This window comes from Arvicola amphibius, chromosome 10, assembly GCF_903992535.2.
Source record: "Arvicola amphibius chromosome 10, mArvAmp1.2, whole genome shotgun sequence".
NCBI lineage: Eukaryota > Metazoa > Chordata > Mammalia > Rodentia > Cricetidae > Arvicola > Arvicola amphibius.
In genome coordinates this window covers 101,031,644-101,050,365 of record NC_052056.1, presented here as the reverse complement: position 1 = coordinate 101,050,365, position 18,722 = coordinate 101,031,644, and the positions used below count along the sequence as shown (strand labels likewise).

At 49.5% G+C, this 18,722-nt stretch overlaps 1 protein-coding gene across 1 annotated transcript in view; it reads left to right on the top strand.

The window, feature by feature from the left end:
* The first annotated feature begins 16,339 nt into the window (after window positions 1–16,339).
* Window positions 16,340–18,722, top strand: part of Radil (Rap associating with DIL domain) — a 65,749-nt gene continuing 63,366 nt past the window's right edge. The window contains exons 1-2 of the mRNA XM_038345722.1: window positions 16,340–16,362; window positions 17,339–17,937. Coding sequence (XP_038201650.1) covers window positions 16,340–16,362; window positions 17,339–17,937 — 622 coding nt within the window. The remainder of the gene's footprint in view (window positions 16,363–17,338; window positions 17,938–18,722) is intronic.

Here is an 18,722-nt window from a genome sequence, read left to right as displayed (position 1 = left end):
AGCATTCTGTTCTGTCTGTCTCCCCCCCACCCCGCCTACCTAAGTTCTGCCCTATCAACAGGCCAAGGCAGTTTCTTTATTCATTAACCAAGAAAAGCAACACACAGAGGGGACTCCCACACCATGGGTTTGATTCCCAGCACCCACGCGGCAGTTTACAACCGTCTCTAATTCCCATTTCAGGGGATCTGATGCCCTCTTATGGCCTCTGCAGGTACCAGGCATACATATGATACACAGACATGCATGTAGGCAAAACACCCACACATCTAAAAATAAATAAACAAACAAACAAACAAACAAATAAATAAATAAATAAGGCTGCATGAAGAAAGGAATAGAATAATAGATATCTATTATAGCTAGTATAATGGGGGCTGGCGAGATGGCTCAGAAGGTAAAGGTGCTTGCTGCTAAGCCTGATGACCTGAGTTCAGTTCCCGAGGCCCATAGTAGGAGAGACTGGACTTCTGTAAGATGTCCTGTTTTACACACACACACACACACACACACACACACACACACACACACACACCACACACAAAGTAATTTAAAATGCACCACCAGCCCATGTCCTAATTAGTTACGCTAATGTCCGCCTAGAATATGAGCTCTGATAAAGACGACCCCTGTGCTGGAGGTCCAGCCCAAGGAATGGATCACTGATGGTGAAATCTCAACTATCGGTAACACTCGGGAGCATCCAAAACAAAGGAGCCTTGGTCACTCCTTCTTCCCTTGCTCCAACTCAAGACACACTGCCCATCATCTCACATCATTCAGGAAAGAGGGTCTCCCAGGATCCCACTCCACTCCAGCCCTGACTCCCGATGTCACCGGCTATCACCGGAGCAGCCGAGCAGGAAAAGATATCTCCATGGGTCGGTGCCTCCAGTTCTGCTGGACGATCACCCCTGGGTGATGTGTGGGGGCAGAGAGCATGCTGGAACTGAAGGTGCCAGCACTCTGCTATTGTCAGGCCCCCAAAGAGCCATGGAGACAGCAACATGGCTCCTAGCTGTGCACAGCTGGGAGAGCTTCCTTGGAGGGCTTGGTACAGGCCAGGGCTTGGGGGAGTTGAATCAGTCTCAGGCCAGAGCTAGAATGGAAGTGTGAACAGGGCTGGGGGACTCTCTTATGGGGAAACATGGGAGGGGAACCCTGGGTGGTAGAAAGAGGAAACAGTGCTGGGAACTGCAAGCAGCTCTGGGCCTCATTGTCCAAAGCTGCCTTGGCTGTGGCTTGGTCCTTGTGCAGCAACACAGTGCACTGAGTGAGCATAGGGGCTTGCGGGAAACCCTTGGCCCAGCCTTTGCGGCCTTCCCAATTCTGTGCTGTTCTCTGCTCCGTTCCCTATTCCTCTCCTTACCTTTTTCTTTCTTTCTTCTTTCTTTCTTTCTCTCTCTCTCTCTCTCTCTCTCTCTCTCTCTCTCTCTCTCTCTCTCTCTCTCTCCCTCCCTCCCTCCCTCCTTCCCTCCCTTCCTCCCCCACCTCCAATTTAGCGACAGGATTTCTCTGTGCAATAGCCCTTGCTGTCCTGGGACTCACTATGCAGAGGAGGCTGATCTAGAACTCACAGAGATCCACCTTCTGGTATTAAAGGGATGTACCACCACATCCAGCTTTTCCTTCTCTTCTTTTGAGACAGGGTCTCATGTAGCTGAGGCTGGTCTCACATAGCCAAGAGTAACCTTGAACTCCCAATCCTCTTGCCCCTATGTCCTGGGGCTGGGAGTATAAGGGTGCACTTCTGTGCCCAGTTTATGCAGCTCGGGGAGGTAACCCAGGGCTCCATGTGTGCCATGCAAGCACTCTTCCAGCTCAGGCGTATCTTCACTTCCCAGCTCTCTTTCCATCTAAATCTGCAAATGAACAGTGCAGGCTTCCCCAGAGCTCTGCCTGAGCCTAGCTATGGGGGAGCAGAGACGAGAGGGTCCCCGGGGCTCACTGGCCAGCCAGTCCGGCTGAACTGGTGAGCTCCAGGTTCAGTGAGAGACCTTCTCTCAAAGACAGAAAGAGGAAAGAAAGGTGGGGTCCTACAAGATAGATCAGCCTGTAAAGGCTCTTGATGCCAACGATGACCTGAGTTTGATCCCTAAAACCCACAGGTTGGAAAGAAAGAATCGATCGCTTTGCCCAAGATATCTGAGAATTGTCTCCCACCACCAGTATAAATAAAAATGTGATTAGAAAAGATATGTTTGGGATTGGCTGGAGAAGGTGCCTGACATTGACCTCTGTCTTGCCCTCACATGTGCGTGTTCAATCATACCTGCATACCTGTGTGCACGCATACACATGAACATACATACCCCCAAAATGAATAAATAAATATAATTTAAAAATAAGAACCGAAGATGTGGGTTTGGGCACAGGGAGGTATTTTACTCAGCAGACAGTTGGGGTCAGATCAGGTGTGCCACCGCCATTGGCTGTGGCAGTTTTTTCCTCACGAGTCTCTCCCCTCGTCCCAACAATTTTTTCTTTGTAGTTGGCTTCACGATGGGCTTTAAATCAGTTTTGGCCATCGTGCACTGTGTGCGCTTGCGCGTGTGTATGTGTGTGTCTATGTGTGTGTGTGTGTACGTGCATTGTGTGTGTGCCGTGACACACACGTGTGGGTAAGAGAACAACTTATGGGACTTTCTTCTCTCCTTCTACCCTGTGGACCCTGGGATTTTGAACTCAGATCACCAGGCCCTCTTCAGCCCGTCTCTGCTCTACTTTGAAGACTTGCCCTTTCTAACCACGTTCGCTTTCCATTGCTGTTACCAAACACCAGGCAAAGTCGAGTTAAAGGAGGTGAGATTTGTTTGCGCTCATGGTCTCAGAGGCATCAGTCCATGGTCACTCGGCCTCGCGGTCTGTGATGAGGCAGAGCATTGTGTGGGGGCGGGAGGGTAAGGGAGAGTGAGAGGGCGAGAGATTGAGAGAGATGCCAACCTATCATCCTCCCATTTCCCAGGACAACTCTTCCAACAGGCAGCGCCTGCCACCTAACATCCCATTCAACTGTGAACTGCAGGGAGGATGACTTCACTGATGACATCAGCACCCTCCTGCTCTATCACCTTTCAAGCCCCCCAACTCTAAACTCTCCTGGTCAGCATCACACAAGCCTTTGGTGGGGGGCACTACATACACAGACCGTGACACTGCAGTCACCTAAGAGAAAGCGTGTATTTGTACCTTTGCACCTGGCTCATGTCAACATATGTAACATGAGGGCCTGCTTGTTGAGGTTTCTGTCCTGCCCAGTTCCCACAGCCAGTAAATCCCAAAGAAATCACACAGAGGTCTACATAAGTTATAAAGTGATTAGGCCAGTTAGCTCAGGCTTCTTATTAACTCTTATAACTTATTATTATTAAATTATTATTATTCTAGTATATGTTATTCTAGTATATGTTAGCCACCTGGCTCGGTACCTTTTTCAGTGGGGCAGGTCACATCTTCCTTCTTCAGTATCTGGGCAGGACTCCGGGGAGGGGAGCTTCCCTCTTTCCAGAATACTCCTATTCTCCTTGACCTGCCTCTACTTCCTGTCTGGTTGTCCCACCTATACTTCCTGCCTGGCTACCGACCAATCAGCATTTATTTAAAATATAATTGACAGAATACAATTGTCCCGCACCAAACATAATACTTCCAAGGTTTATCTATGTTGCAGAATGTATCAGTACTTCTTTGCTACATTAAAAAAAGTAATGATGACCATTATTATTATTATTATGCATTTGTGAGCTCAGACGTGCGAATGGCCCAGAGTCTGTGAAGTCAGAGGACAAGTTGTGGGCGTCAGTTCTCACCTTCCACAGTGGGTTCTAGGATGGAATTTAGGTTACCAGGATGGTGTTTCGGGTGCTTTCGCTCTTCCAGTCATCTTGCCAGATCTTCGTTACTTTTTATGGATGGGTATTCACCAATCTCATCGTGTCTCCCCATTTGCTAACTGATAGACATCAGTCGTGTGAATATGTGGTAAATATAATAGGCCTTTTACTGTTGTAAACATCTGCACACACAGCTTTTGGATTCACTTTATTTTTTTCTTTCTCTGTGTGTGTTTATGTATGCGTCTATGTGTGTGTGTGTTCACACACACGCACGCAAGTGGGCACATGGGGCACATGTATCCCGATGCCCAAGGGGCCAGAAGATGGTGTCAGACTCCCTGAAGCTAAAGTTACAGGAGATTGTGAGGCCCTAGATGTGGGTCCTGGGAACCAAACTCAGGTCTTCTACAAGTGTTGTTAAGCGCTGAGACCCTGTATGCAAGGTTTTGTGTAGAACTGTGTCTCTGTATTTCCCAAGAGTTCCCTAGATCTTTGGGGAAAGCTGTTATTCTTTGAAAAACTATGGATTTTCTTAAGCCTCTGAATGATTACCAGTTGATTTCACTAGATCTAGACCCACCCAGGAGATAAGCCTCGGGATGTCTGTGAGGGCGTTGCTAGAATAGGTTAATGGGAATGGAGGCAATGCTGTCCCAGGGGCTGGGTCCTGGACTGACTGCAGAGGAGGAAGAGAGCTGAGCACCCGCATTCGCTGCTCTTTGCTTCCCTCATGGGAGCACAGTGTGACCAGCCGCCTCACTCCTGCCGCATGGGAACAGTGTGACCGGCTGCCTCACTCCTGCTTCCCGCATGGGAGCACAGTGTGACTGGCTGCCTCATTCCTGCTTCCCGCATGGGAGCACAGTGTGACCGGCCGCCTCACTCCTGCCACCGCATGGGAGCACAGTGTGACCGGCTGCCTCACTCCTGCCACCATGCCTTCCCTGTCATGATGGCTGCACCCTTGCACTGTGAGCGTATATGAACACTGCCTTTCTCAAGTTGTTTCTTCCAGGTGTATTGTCACAGCAATCAGACGAGAAACCAGTACACCGTGTCACCCTGTGTGTTCCCACCAGCAAAGGGTAAAGGTTCCAACTTCTCTGTATTGCCACCCACCTTCTACTCACATACATATGTATATATGTGTATTTATGTGTGTGTATTCATATGAGTGTGCATATATAATACACACAATATATATACTAGACAGGGTCTCACTGCATAACTCTGGATGGATGGGAACTCACTGTGTCAACCGGGCTGGCTTGAATTCACAGGTCCACCTGTCTCTGCTGGATTAAAGGTATACACTACCTTTAACCACATTATACACATTAGCTCAGCTAAAAGTACTTATTTGGTCTTTGACTAATCGATACATGTGTAGGGGGTATTTTGATGATATTCATCCCCATTTTCCTCTCTCTGGTCACTTAAGGTGCAGAGGGAATTTACCAGTGGCTGTGCTCTCCTTCCCTTACAGCTTCTCAGAGAGGGGTGTGACCTCGTGAGCTACTCCCCCGTCCATGCTGCAACATGGATGGGCCAATCCCATACCACATTTTTCTTTATTTTTTTTGAGACAGGGTTTCACTCTGTGGCCCAGGCTGAGTCAGTCCCTTCTTCAGCCTCTTGCATGCAGGTGTCATAGATTCGTATCGTCGGACCTGGCAGCAGATTCTTTACCCAAGTGCCAGTGGTACAATCTGACCTCCTACACATCTCCCATCTTTCAGGAGAAAATTGGGTTCCGCGTAAGAGAATTTCTGAGAATGAGAAGGCGGGCAGAGCAGATTTGAATCCAACCCCACCCAGTCTTAAGTCGAGCTTACCAGTCACAGATCACCTGCCAGCATGCAGGCAGTAACAGTTCTCTATTGTAGGCCTCTGAATGTTTGTTACACACCATTATTACAGCATTAGCTGGCAGTTGCACCAACGGTGTCTCGTTGTAGCCTAATGAACTCTTCACACCAGCATGGGTACATGTGCAGGGTGTATGTCTGTGTGAGTGCCCATGTGTGCACGCAAGGGACAGAGGAGAATGTTGGGTGTCTTGTTCTGTCACTCTTCATATTATTCCTTTGAGACAGGGTCTCTCGTGAGTCTGGAGCTAGGCTAGACGTCAACAAATCCTAGTGGTTCTTCTGGCTCTGGTCCCCACTTCGCTGGGGTTACAGGTGCATGTGTGTCCACACTTGGCTTTTTACATGGGTGATGGGGATTTGAACTCTGGCCCTCACACTTGTGCAGCCTTTGCCCGGCGAGCCACCACCTAGCCCCAGAGGTTGTCTTGCTCATCTTTGCAACCTGCTTACCCTATGGGCTGCTGGCGACAGGCAGCGCAGGGTTATTAGCTGAACATGCCTGCGGATACCTGCTCTTCATCACTACTGCTCTTTCCAGGAGCCGGTTCTCTTTGTTTCTGGAAAGTCCATCGTTTGGGGATACAGCCCAACCTGATGCCTACTTATCTCAGGGCTCAGTAAATCCTTTGCTTGACCGTTCCAGAGATCTGTCTCCATCTACTGGCCAAAGATGGCAGCTCAAAACTCGGTTTCCTCTGTGTATGTGTGTGCGCGCGCATGTATGTGTGCATGTGTACATATTCTTGGGTGAATGCATACGCATGTGCAGGTGTACAAGCACTCATTTGTGAGTGGAGGTCAGAGGTCAATACCAGATGTCTTCCTCAATCACTATCTTGTTTTTTAAATCTAAAAAAATTAAATTCTTAAAATCTTTTTATTTATCTGTTTTTGTTTTATTATTTATCCAGAACACAAATCCACTTTTATTAATTTATATTTCATTAGTTTAAGTTCTGGGAAGGGTACAATGTCCCATAGATGGTGTATCCACGACCTGTGCAAGAAGATTGCTTCAGAATTTGCATGAATTGTGCCACTATTTCCATGGGCCTGAGTGCCTTTCCCGGGATTGCTCTTGTTTTGTTTGTTTGACTTCAGAAGACACTGTGTTGCTGTTTTGCTTTATACACAGGGCAACTCTCCTGCCTACGTAGAATTCAGTTTCATCTTGGGCATAAACATCTTCAATTTTAAGAAGAGCGGTGTCCTCTCTTTGGTTTCTGGAGATTTTGTACCATAGCCTTCCAGACATATTTATCTTTTAGAAGTCCTGCTCCCAACAGGCTTCCGAAGGCTTCCACAGTCGCCAAGATGGCAGAAAGAGGAAGGAGAGGCCCTAAACTTTTACTTATTTTTTTTTGAGGCATGGTCTGAGTATGTGACCCAGGCTGACTCCCTTCTTCAGGGTCTGACTGTGTAGCCTAGAACCATCTGTGTAGACAAGGCTGGCCTCTGCCTCCTAAGTGCTGGGGTTAAAAGCGTGCGCCACCACATCTGACCTGCGTTACATTTTTTATTAAGCAAATTCCCTTACTCAAACTGTGTCCCATCTCCCCAGTGCCCTAATTCCTCCAGCGAGACACCACCTCCCCCTTTCAGCTACCTCCTGAGGATGCCATCATATTATGGTTCCATCAGGGGATGAATCCGTTGGGTGGGGAGATGGTTCAGTGGGGAAAGCACAGAACAAGCGTGAGGTACTGAATTGGAATGCCCCAGACCCATGTAAAAGCCGGACGCCCAGGACAAGTGTCTGTAATCCCAGCACTCCCATGGGAAGATGGGAGGTGAGGATGGCGGGGTTTCCAGGCCAGCTAGCCTGGAATACTTAGTGGAAAAACCACAGAGTAATTCTGTTTTAAATAAGATGGACAGCAAGGACCAAAACCTGGAGCTGTCCTGTGACCCCATAGACACATTGTGGCATACATGTGCCCACATTCGCATGTATGAATGTGCTAACATGCAAAACAAACAAACAGAAAGAAATGGTTAACTCACTGATTAAGTCAGCACCCTCAGGATCTAGTCAATTACCCAAAGCTCCGGATCTGACTATGGCTTGCACTGAGGACCAAGCCCTCTTTACATAATCCCTCTTGGTGGGATCCACCCATAATGGAATGGTTGTTAAACTTTATCCAGAATGCCAGGCGGTGGTGGCACATCCCTTTAATCCCAGCACTCAGGAGGCAGAGGCAGAGGCAGGGGGTCTCTAAATTTAAGACCAGCTTGGTCTACAGAGCGAGCTCCAGGACAGCTAGACAGATTATCAGTCAGGGCTGGTAACCAACCAATTTTACAGCATTGGGACTGGGACTGTGGGTAGAGGAAAATCCATTCCGGCAGTTCACAGACGTGTGTGCACTGGTGTTGGCTGTTGGTCGGTGCCTCTCTTTTCACACAGAGTTGCTTGCAGGTCTTTCCAAGATGCTGGTCAGCTTACCTCAGAGTAAGATCGAAGAGATGGCACGGGCAGATGCTACATCTTTCATTGTGTGAGTCTTACTATTCTAGTCATCCTGTTCAACAAGTGAGTCTGTGCAGTGATGTGGAAACCCGGAAATGTGGATCCCTGGCAGCCATCCTGGAGGTTAGCTATCACATAACACTCGATTATAGAATTTAAGGATAAATTAAAATTAGGCGATGAAAGCAGGTTTCATGGGATGGAAAATTCAGATGCTGATGTCCCAAATCCCAGAACCCCAGAATGTTACTGGACGTGGGGCCTCTAAAGAGGGGAGTTTTAGGTTTTGCATTGCGGTGACAGATACCTGACAGAAGCAACTTAAAAGAGGAAGACTGTCCTGGCTTACAATTTCAGAGATGTCAGTCCTTGGCCCCGTGGCTCCGTGTGTTTGTGCAGAACATTGTGGTGGTGGTGGTGCGCGAATGTGTCAGAGAGCTATTCAGCTCCTGGAAAATAGGAAGCAACCAGAAAATGGTCAGGGATGATAATCTCTCAAAAATCTGTCCCCATGACTGACTTCTTTTATCTGGACTCCACTCTTTAAAGTCTTTACAACCTTCAAAAACAACACTACCAGCAGGTGGCCAAGACTTTGAAATGTAAGCCTGGGGTAGGCATTTTACATCCGATCCACTATGAGCTACAAATTGCCAGACACTCAGACGATATGTAAACAAATAATCGTCGCTGCGTCCCAATAAAACTTTATTTACAAAAATGGTCCGGACCTGGTTCCCATGTTGCAGTGTGTGTATCTCTGCCAGAGATGGGTGTAGAAAGTCTGGAGATGGGTTTCGTTGCAGCGTGGGAAGTGGCAGAAAGAGCATCCAGGCCTGACTCCTCCCAAATCTGGTAACTGCCTTTTTGCCATGGTTTGTAGGCAATTATAGGGAAATATTCCAGTATGTTGTTTGGTTACAGCCTCTGAGGCTGGGGTGTGTGAGGAGGTTGGTGTGCATGATGCGGGGGGTCTCCTGTAAAGGTCGGTGGGGGTACAGTCAAGCCACCTGGTTTCTCTGTCTCTACATCTTGAGGGAAAGTTGAAAAGGAGGAACCTTCTAGGAGCTAGTGTAGGAATCCAGGCAGCTGGGCTGGGTAGAGCCCCTCAGCATATAGGGACGGGCAGAAGTGGTGGTCCATATATGTCTACCCACTTCGCTTCCCTCAAGCATGGGGTCACTACTCTACAGCAGCGGTTTTCAACCTGTGGCTCACGACCCCACAGGGGTTACACGCCAGATAGCCTGCATTATCAGATTTTTACATTATAATTCATAACAGTAGCAAAAGCACAGCAATGAAGTAATTTCACGGGTGGGGTCACCACAGCATGAGGAACTACTGTAAAGGGTCACAGCATTAGGAGGCTGAGAAGCACTGCTCTACAGTGCTGCACTATAAACTGTCAACAGAAAGGTGGACTCCTATGGCTAGGGAGTTTGAGATCAGAAACATATCAGGGCTAAGTCAAAACTAACAAGTTGTTAGGAAGGCATTTGGGTCAAAGTCCCCAAGCTGATTAGGTCCCCTTTTGCGTGGCTTTAAGCCAGTCTGCCATAATTTGACTTGCCTTTTAAAATTCTGGGTAAGGGCCTGGGGAGGTGGTTCAGTTGGTAGAGCATTTGCATTGCATACATGAGGTCCTGGGTTTAATCCCCAGCACTACACAAACTAGGCATGGTAGTGCAAGTCTGTAATCCCAACACAAGGAAGGCAGAGGCAATAGCAGCAGGGGGCAAGGCCAGACTTGATTACAAAAGTTTGAGGCCAGTCTGGGATATATGCGATCCTATCTAAAATATAAAACAAAATAAAATTCTACAAAGAATACATTGAAATTAAAGAAATGGGGTAAATATTGATAACATACAGTGTATATACGTATGCAATTATCAATCAATCAATAAAAATATATTAAACAAAACAAAATTCTGGTCTCCCTGTCCCCGGTCCATTTCATGCATGTTTGTAAATATCAAGGTTGTCCACCCTTGTCCATCCCTCCACTCTTGTCCGTCCATCCTTCCACACTTGTCCACTATCTGGAGTGGAGGTCTAACACCACGTAGCCTATTTGGCCATAGAGCACACATAAGACGGGTTGGCATAGGCCACGCCCCTTTTGGCTGAGGCCCCGCCTCTTGAGATACCACGTGCCCGTCGTAGGAGGCCACACCCACCCCAAAAGCCACACCTCTTAGGGAATCGCCCGCCCCTGCCGTTGGCTGCCAGAAGGGGACGCTAGCGCACAACCTATATTTTCCCGGGTCCAGGCCCGCCCCAGTACGTGTGACCCCGCCCACTCGAGGCTTCGTCTCTGCCCATTGGGCGCTGAGGTGTCAGGTTTCCGTTCACCTCGCCGGGCTCCCCGCCCTCACAGGCTCCCCCCCGGAGGCCCCGCCCCCTCGGAAGCCTCGCCCTGTCCGTTGAGCGGCCGGCAGGAGGCGCCTCGAGCCGGGTGCCAGCTCGGCTAACGGCGGGCGTGGGAGCCGCGCGCGGGGGACGCGGCTGACGGGCTGAGCTGAGGTGAGTGCGGGGCGCGAGAAGGAAGGTCGGGGGAGGCCGAGGATGGCCCAGGAGGTGCCTCTGGGCTCCGACGGGGACCCGCGGAGGGCGCGGAGACCGCGGGTTGAGACACGGGTGGCGGGGCACGCGCTGGGGCGGGGCCGTGCTGGTCACGGTCCCCGCGGCGAGTCCCGGCGCGAAAGAGGCAGGCTTGCTCGGTTGTCATGGAAACCGGCGAGCGCACGGGGCCTGGAGTGGCCCCGGGGGAGCTGCACCCGAAGGCCGGGTGGGCGCGGGTGGCGTGGCCCCGTGGGCTTCCAGGGCTTCTGTCATTCGTGGCGGAGGGACCCTATCAGGCCTCAGTTTACCTGGCGATGCCAAGGAGATGGAATCTAACCTGGGGCATCCCGAAAAAGCTCAAGGAGGGAATCCCACACTCTCCCACCAGGATGGTGGTGACACCCTCCGCCTACACCCGTCCCGCAGGAGTGTCGCCTCCCCACCCGTGTACCCGCGAGAGGCATTATTTCCCCAGCTATTTCTGTGCCATTTGCAGCCAGCCCCCCGACATGTACTGCGCCTGAGACAGATGCTGGGCTGGAGCTCTGAGGCCCTCAGAGGGATCTGGCTTCTGTCCCTGGGGAGCCCTGGGATGGGGGCCTGACAGGCTGCAGACCTGCTGGGCCAGCCTTTGTCGCCCGTTGAGTGTTTGGTTAATCTGAATTACCAAAAAGAATTTGATTACCGGTGTCTTGGTGCTGGGGCCACCTCTTGTGCATTCCAGAGAGGAGCCTGTCCCTAATTCCACTGGGAGAAGTCAATCCCCTTTTGCTAAGTGACTAGCGCCGAATGGAACCTGATTGAATTAAGCTTGCATTTAAAGCCTCCCTCCAGCTGGAGCCATAAAGATAGGATTTGTGGAAGAGGGGAGGAGGATAATGCACCAAAGTTGACTGTTCAATTTTTTCCCTCCTGTTGGAATGATAATGTGTTCCACATTGTCCTGTTGGAACAGACATGTCCCTCCACCCATGTCAGCCGCCACTGACCTCACTGCCTGCCTAGTCGCTGTGACTTAACCTTTTTTTCTTTTTCTTTTTTTTTTTTTTAAAGCAAAAATGGGACTCTTCTTGGAGAACAAGAAAAGAGGGAGTTTATGAGGCAGCCGCAGCAAGAGCCTTGCCTGTACTCTAACTCTCCGGGACCTGGGCTGTCCCCAAATGTTTGTGTGTCAGAGGCGAGAATTGGGCAGAAAGGGAAAAGACAGGTCATACTTCCAGAAAAACAGATCTGGTTACCCAGGGCGTGCTTTTCTCTGTAGGACTCTCCCTGGATTCCAAGTGGCCTTTTGAGAAACATTTTTGTCCTGTTTGGACAAACAGGCTGCACTCTTGACTCTGTGATTAGGAAGGGAAGTGGCCTGGGAGCAGGTGAGCACCCCCAGGGCCCACTCTCTTTAGTGGCTGTGGCGAGGATGGCCATAAAAGCAAGCTTTCTGGAAAATCTCAGAACATCTAAAGCTCAGCATTCACTGGGACTTTGAGGGGCTAGGAAGGGGGATGTTAGAGAGGAATGAGTCACCTCACCCAGTTTCTGCTGCCTCCTGCTCTTCACGATTTTCCAATCCATCTTAGACAGGAGGGAGGGGCACCTATAAAGGTCCAGTCTGCATCCAGTGCTCCTGAGGCTCGAGGAGGGGACCTAGTAGTTATGAACTTGTACTTTTCCCGTTTATTTCCTTTTTCTTTTTTTAATGTATGTATTTTGAGATAGGGTTATGTGTAGCCTTGGCTGGCCTCAAACTCTTTGAATAGCCAAGGATGACCTCCAACTTCTTAATTTTTTGCATTGATTTATTTATTATTTCTCTATGTGTGCATGTTTTAAATCTTTAAAAATTTTTAATATTTAAATTTAATCTCTGTGTGCATGCACATGCTCAGTTGGTGCTCAGAGGAGAACTTTGGGTGGGGGGGGGTGTCAGAGGACCACTTTTGTGAGTCCATTTTCTCCTTCCGGCATGTGAGATACAGGAATTGAACATCAGGCTTGACAGCAAGCTCCTTTGCCATCTTGAAGGCCCAATGACCTTGAACTTCTGATTGTTCTGTCTCTACCTCCTGAATGCTGGGACCACAGGCATGTGCCTCCATGCCTAGCTTACGCAGTGCTGGGAATGGAACCTAATGTTTAATGCATGTGAGGAACATCTCTGCCTCCGTTACCCCCCTTTGATAGGGTCTCTCAGCCCAGTTGGTCTGGAACTCATGCTGTATCCCAGGCCGGCTTTGCCATGCAGTCCTTCTGCCATAGCCTCCTGAGTGCGGGAGTTATCTGTGTGAGCCATAGCAGCTTCCATTCTCCTCCTCGCTCTTTCTCTCTTGGCATTGTTTCACGGAGCCCAGACTGGCCTGGGTAGCTGAGGATGACCTTGAGCTCTTGATCCCCGTGCCTCTTCCTCCAGACGACTGGGATTTCGGGTATGCACACCACCACGCCTAGTTAACATTTCTGTACTGTCAAAGCAGTCCAGTTAGATGTACAGTCAGGGTACAAGATGCCAGTTCATTTCTGCATTGGATCTGGGCCTTTAAACACTGGGGTTTACTTTGTGACTCTTCTTCTGCTTAAGGACAGTTTGACATTGTGGTCTCCAGAAGCCATGACTTCTAGGGCCACAAGCTGGGGCTGCAGTGTTGCCCACCTGGGTTAGACTTTAGACAAGGAGGCTCCTTTAGCACAGGCGTCCCCTGCACTCCATGGAAGTGGCAGGAGAGACCAAGTGTTGTGGAGGCCGTGTCATTTGAGAATGTGTGCTGGTCTAGAGGTTTCCAAGGAAGGGGTGTGTATACATGTAGAGGCCAGAGATCAGTCTTGGGAGTGTTCACCTTGTGTTTCTCAGACACTGTCTCTCACTGGCTTGGGACTCCATAAACTGGCCAGCCAGGGAATCCCAGATTCCTCTTGCCTTCATTCCCTGAGACCTGGTGCACATGCCATGATGCTGGGCTTTTCACACCGGTTCTGGGGACCAAACTCTAATACCATGTTTGTGTGCGAAGACACTGTGATGCATGCTTTTCAGAAAAATGTGGGGTGGGGAGGTGTGTACCAGTACCTACACAAGCAGAGGCTAGAGCAGCCGAAGCCGGGAGCTGTCGGGAACGACCTGTCTCTTCCCAGCACACAACCTCAGAAGACACGGCCTCCACATCACTTAATTCTCCCCTGCTGCTTCCATGAAACACAGGGGACATCTCTGCTGGAGGAGGCTCAGTGCCTAGAATCTATGTGTCACCCCGGTGCTGAGGTTATAGGCATATGTAGACATAACCAGCATTTTATGTAGGTGCTAAGTATTCGAACTCAGGTCCTTATGCTTACAGAGCCAGCACTCTTAAAACATTGAGCCATCTCTCCAGCTCCTTGAGAAGCTTTTGTTGTGGTTTAAGTGTTTAAGTGACAGTCCCATGCAGAGGAGCATAATCAGTTCTAGGCTTCTCGGGGTTGCCGAGGACACTTGTCTCAGGATTCCCGGGAAGAGACATAATACTTTGATCTCTCCATAACTTTCTTCACAGAGACCCAAAAGAACCTTTTGCATTTCAATTTTCTGGCCACTTTTCTCTAAACAGCAGCTATTTTTAGGCAAGTTCAAGTCTCCAGAGAGCTGGTACATCACTAAAGACTTTGTGGTGGGGAATGGGTTTTGGTGAAACTAGAGCCATCCTACAGGACAGTTGCTCGTTTTGGGAGCTCTGGCTTGAGTGTTAAAGCTCTCAGGAGGCTCTGGACGAGCTCAGACCCCTCGCATAATGCCCAGGCACCTAGGTCAACAGGCTGTGAAGGTTTGGTGGCATGCTTTTCCGACTTCACTTGTGTTGCTGCTGCTGGCGGTGGGAGGGGCCTCAGGAAAAGAGTAGGAAGAAATCTGATTCTCAGTGTCAGCTGGAGGTCTGGCCAGTTGCACCGTTTGGCTCCCGGTGGGGTCTTTGCTTTGAAACAGGATCTTGCTGTGTTTGTAGCTCAGGTTGGCCTCCAAAGCAAGATTCTCCCGCCTCAGCCTCCTCTTGAGTTGCTGGGATTGCAAGATTACTGGTATTCACGGTCACACCTGGCTTTCTGAGGGTTTGTTTGGCCTTGAAGTTTTGTTTGTTTATTTTTGTTTGTTTGAGACTGGAACGTTTGTGTCCCACACTGGACTGCAGCTTTCTGTAGCAAGAATAATAAAAACTCATCCAACATCTGTCTCTGGGTTTTTATTATTTGTGCTACAGTTTTCTATGTAGTTGAGGTTGACCTTAAACTCCTGGTCTTTGTGCCTTCATCTCCCAACTGATGTAATTGTAGATGTGGACACACATCTGCTTGACCCAAGTCTTTTAAAAACAAACAAACCTTTTTTTTTTTTTTTTTTTTTTTTTGTTTATGGAGACAGGGTTTCTCAGTGGCTTTGGAGCCTGTCCTGGAACTAGCTCTTGTAGACCAGGCTGGTCTTGAACTCACAGAAATTCACCTGCCTCTGCCTCCCAGCTGCTGGAATTAAAGGCATGTACCACCATTTCCCGGCCAAACAAATTTGTTTTTAATCATTGAATCATCTCTCCAGCCCCAAGAATCTTTTTAAAATTATTTTACATTTATTGCATGTGTGCACACACCACGACACATATGTAGAGATTGGAACACGGGTTTTTTTTTTCTTTCTTTTAGTTGGTTATCCCCTTCTTGCTTGTGGTTGGTGTGTCAGTCTGAGGTCATTAGGTTTGACGGCAGTCCTGTTAGCCTCCTGAGAGTCTTTTGAAGAGTTCCGTGGGTGGTTCTGAAGCCTTAGCTGCCACTAACTCCGGCCCATAAAAATGTGGGTGAGTGGAGGTTGGGGACTTTAGCGGAGCTGATAAGCTGGAGTCACAGAGGCAGGTCGCTTTCTCTGGGTCCTGAGTCATTAGCGGGTGTGTCCAATCTTTTGACATTGCAACGTGATATCTACAAAGCTGACACTTGAGCACGGTGCAAAATAAAACCACCAAAAAGTCTCATGTTGTAAATACATTTACAGTTTTGTGTTGTGTGTCATTCATAGCTATCATTGACTGCATACAGCCCCAGGGTTGCAGGTTGGGCACACTTGTTTAGAGGCTTCTCGAAAACACTCCTCCCTTGGCTCACCAGTCTGTCTCCCTTTGTTTGCAGTGGAGGAGTGAGGTCTGGTCATCAAGAGATGAATGCATGCAGCTTTTCTCCCTCATCCTTACTGGTGGCAAAGCCTCCAGTCCTCGTTTCCTTCTCTAGGCTCTCCAGACCTTAAGACTGTTTTGAGGGTGATGGGTAATTCCTTCTCTAACCCCCATAGGACATTAGAGGCTTTAGGTTTAGGATTCTGCTACACACAGGCTCTTTCTGCTCCCTTGGAGCTCCTAGGGAGCCAGCCTCTTTCTGAAGAGGGCCCGGTGGCCGAACATGGTGGGTGGAATGCATGCATTCCTAGGATGCTTCCACTGGTTCTGTAGGCGATCTTTGTGTTGTTCCTTGTGGCCTAGTGGCCTCGTGGACATGCCAAGCATCAGTTCTAGGGAAGTATCTCTTTAGTTGGGACTAACCTCCTCTGCCAGGGATCCCTTCCAGTCAGGACCAGTTGTGTCTGCCAGGTCATGGGGAGCAGCTTTCTCTTGGGGTTTGTGTTTCTAGTGTCTGGTGACTTGTTACCCGTGTGTGTGTGTGTGTGTGAGAGAGAGAGAGAGAGAGAGAGAGAGAGAGAGAGAGAGAGAGAGCGCCTGTGCCCATATGGAAGCCAGAGAAGAGCATCAGGTGTCTGTCCTACTCTGTCATTCTCAGCCTTACCTTATTCTTTGGAGACAGGATTTCTCTGAGCCTGGAGCTCGATTGGCAGCTAGCAAGCCCCAGTAATACTCCTGTCTCTGTCCCACAAATTGCTGGGGTTATAGGTGCATGCATAGCCATGCCCAGCGTTTGACATGGGTACTGGAGATTTGAACTCAGGTCTTCATGCTTGCACAGCAGGTGCCCTTACCCACTCAGCCATCTCCCCAGTCCCAAGGCTTGTGATGTGATGTGTGTGTGTGTGTGTGTCTGTCTGTCTGTCTGTCTGTAGCTGTGGCCATTTCCCCAACTCTGCTTGTGTTTGGGATGACCTTCATCTTTTGTATAGACTGGCATAGAAGAATTGAGTTCACAGCCAAGATGAATATGGCTTGTTTCTTTCTGTTACTTGTTTGTTGTTTGTTGTTTTTCTGGCCGTGATATCGTTAGATGGTGAGCATATTCCCCAGGACAGAGAAGCAGCCCTGCTGAGACTGTGCTGTCACTTGTCCACTTGCAGTAGCTGTTCCCTGTGCCCAAACTTCTCAGAAGTCACAGAGCCCTAAGGCGATTATGACTTACTGTGACTTCTTTGTTTTCCTTCATAGTGACTTTTCCTGAAGGCACTGCAGTCTATTCTATCAGAACCGCTTTGCCCCTTGCTCCTCATAGGCTCTGACTTGTCAGCCCCACTGCTGGGTGTCTGGCTCCAGGTGGTATGGATGCCAGGATGGCCCAGGACCTTTCCCTCTGCTAGGATGGATTTGTGTCTCTTTTGTTCTTGATGCCTCTGATACCTGGCCCTAACCTGTATCACTTTGTCCTCCCAGGCGCCGGCCTTCCCCCACCCATTGGCTGAAAGCCTCAGTGGTTATTCATGAAGACGCACCCACCATGTTTTATGGGACTCAGTTCATCATGTCTCCTCCCACCAAAAGTAAGCTGAAGCGACAGAGCCAACTGCTGTCCACTATGCTGTCCCGGACACTCAGCTACAAGTATCGTGACCTGGACCCCACCTTCAGCAGCCTGGGCGCCAGTGATGATCCTGCGGAACTCTCCACTCAGCTCTCAGCCCCGGGGGTCTTGAAGGTGTTTGGAGACAGTGTCTGTACAGGCACCCACTACAAGAGTGTTCTGGCCACTGGCACCTCCAGCGCCCAGGAGCTGGTGAAAGAGGCTCTGGAGCGATATGCCCTGGACCCTGAGTGTGCTGGCCAGTATGTACTATGTGATGTTGTGGGCCAGGCTGGGGATTCTGGACAGAGGTGGCAGGCCCAGTGCTTCCGAGTGTTTGGGGACAATGAGAAGCCCCTCTTGATCCAGGAGTTATGGAAGCCCCGAGAAGGCCTGTCCCGGAGGTTTGAGCTGAGGAAGAGGTCAGATGTTGAAGAGCTGGCAGCCAGGGATGTGGATACCACTACGGCAGGTGAGGGGAGGGCGGGGAGGGATGGCTTGGGGGGGACAGACAGAGGACAGAAGAACACGGGGAAGGATGGCTTGGGGGGGACAGACAGAGGGGACAGAAGAACACGGGGAAGGATGGCTTGGAGGGGACAGACAGAGGGGACAGAAGAACACAGGGAGGGATGGCTTGGGGGGGACAGACAGAGGACAGAAGAAAATGGGGAAGGATGGCTTGGGGGGGGACAGACAGAGGACAGAAGAACACGGGGAAGGTGGGTTTGGTTTTGCGGTGGCCAGTGTGGCTGTGGTGAGTCACTGATGTCTTTAGAAGTCTGAATAACCTTATTGGATAAGTGCATTGACTATGGGACACTTGTTGGCCCATTTTCAGTGGCTTCTGCTACCTTCTATAGTGCTGTAGGCCAAATCAAGCTCATTAGTCCCAGAGACCCATGTGTTCCTGGTTGTTGGCCTGCACAGATATCCCTCTTCAATATGTCAGGAATCTTTGAGTGGCTGCATAGAAAGACAGTGGAGGATCCTTCACAGACCCTCATGACATTGCTGAGCCAAGAGGACTCCAGTGACAAGTGGCTGCATGAGGCTATGTAGAAGGTGCCTTGGATAGTCTGGAGATGGTTGGTTGTCACATTTCTTGTGGACTTTAGAAGTAGGGCAGCTTGGCTTGCTTTTGGCCTCAAGGATGTGGTTGGTGACTTGGAGCCCATTGGTTTATTATTCAATTCGTGGAAAGAAATTAGTCATTTTGCCAGAATTTATTTTTTCTAATATCCAAGATTAGATTTT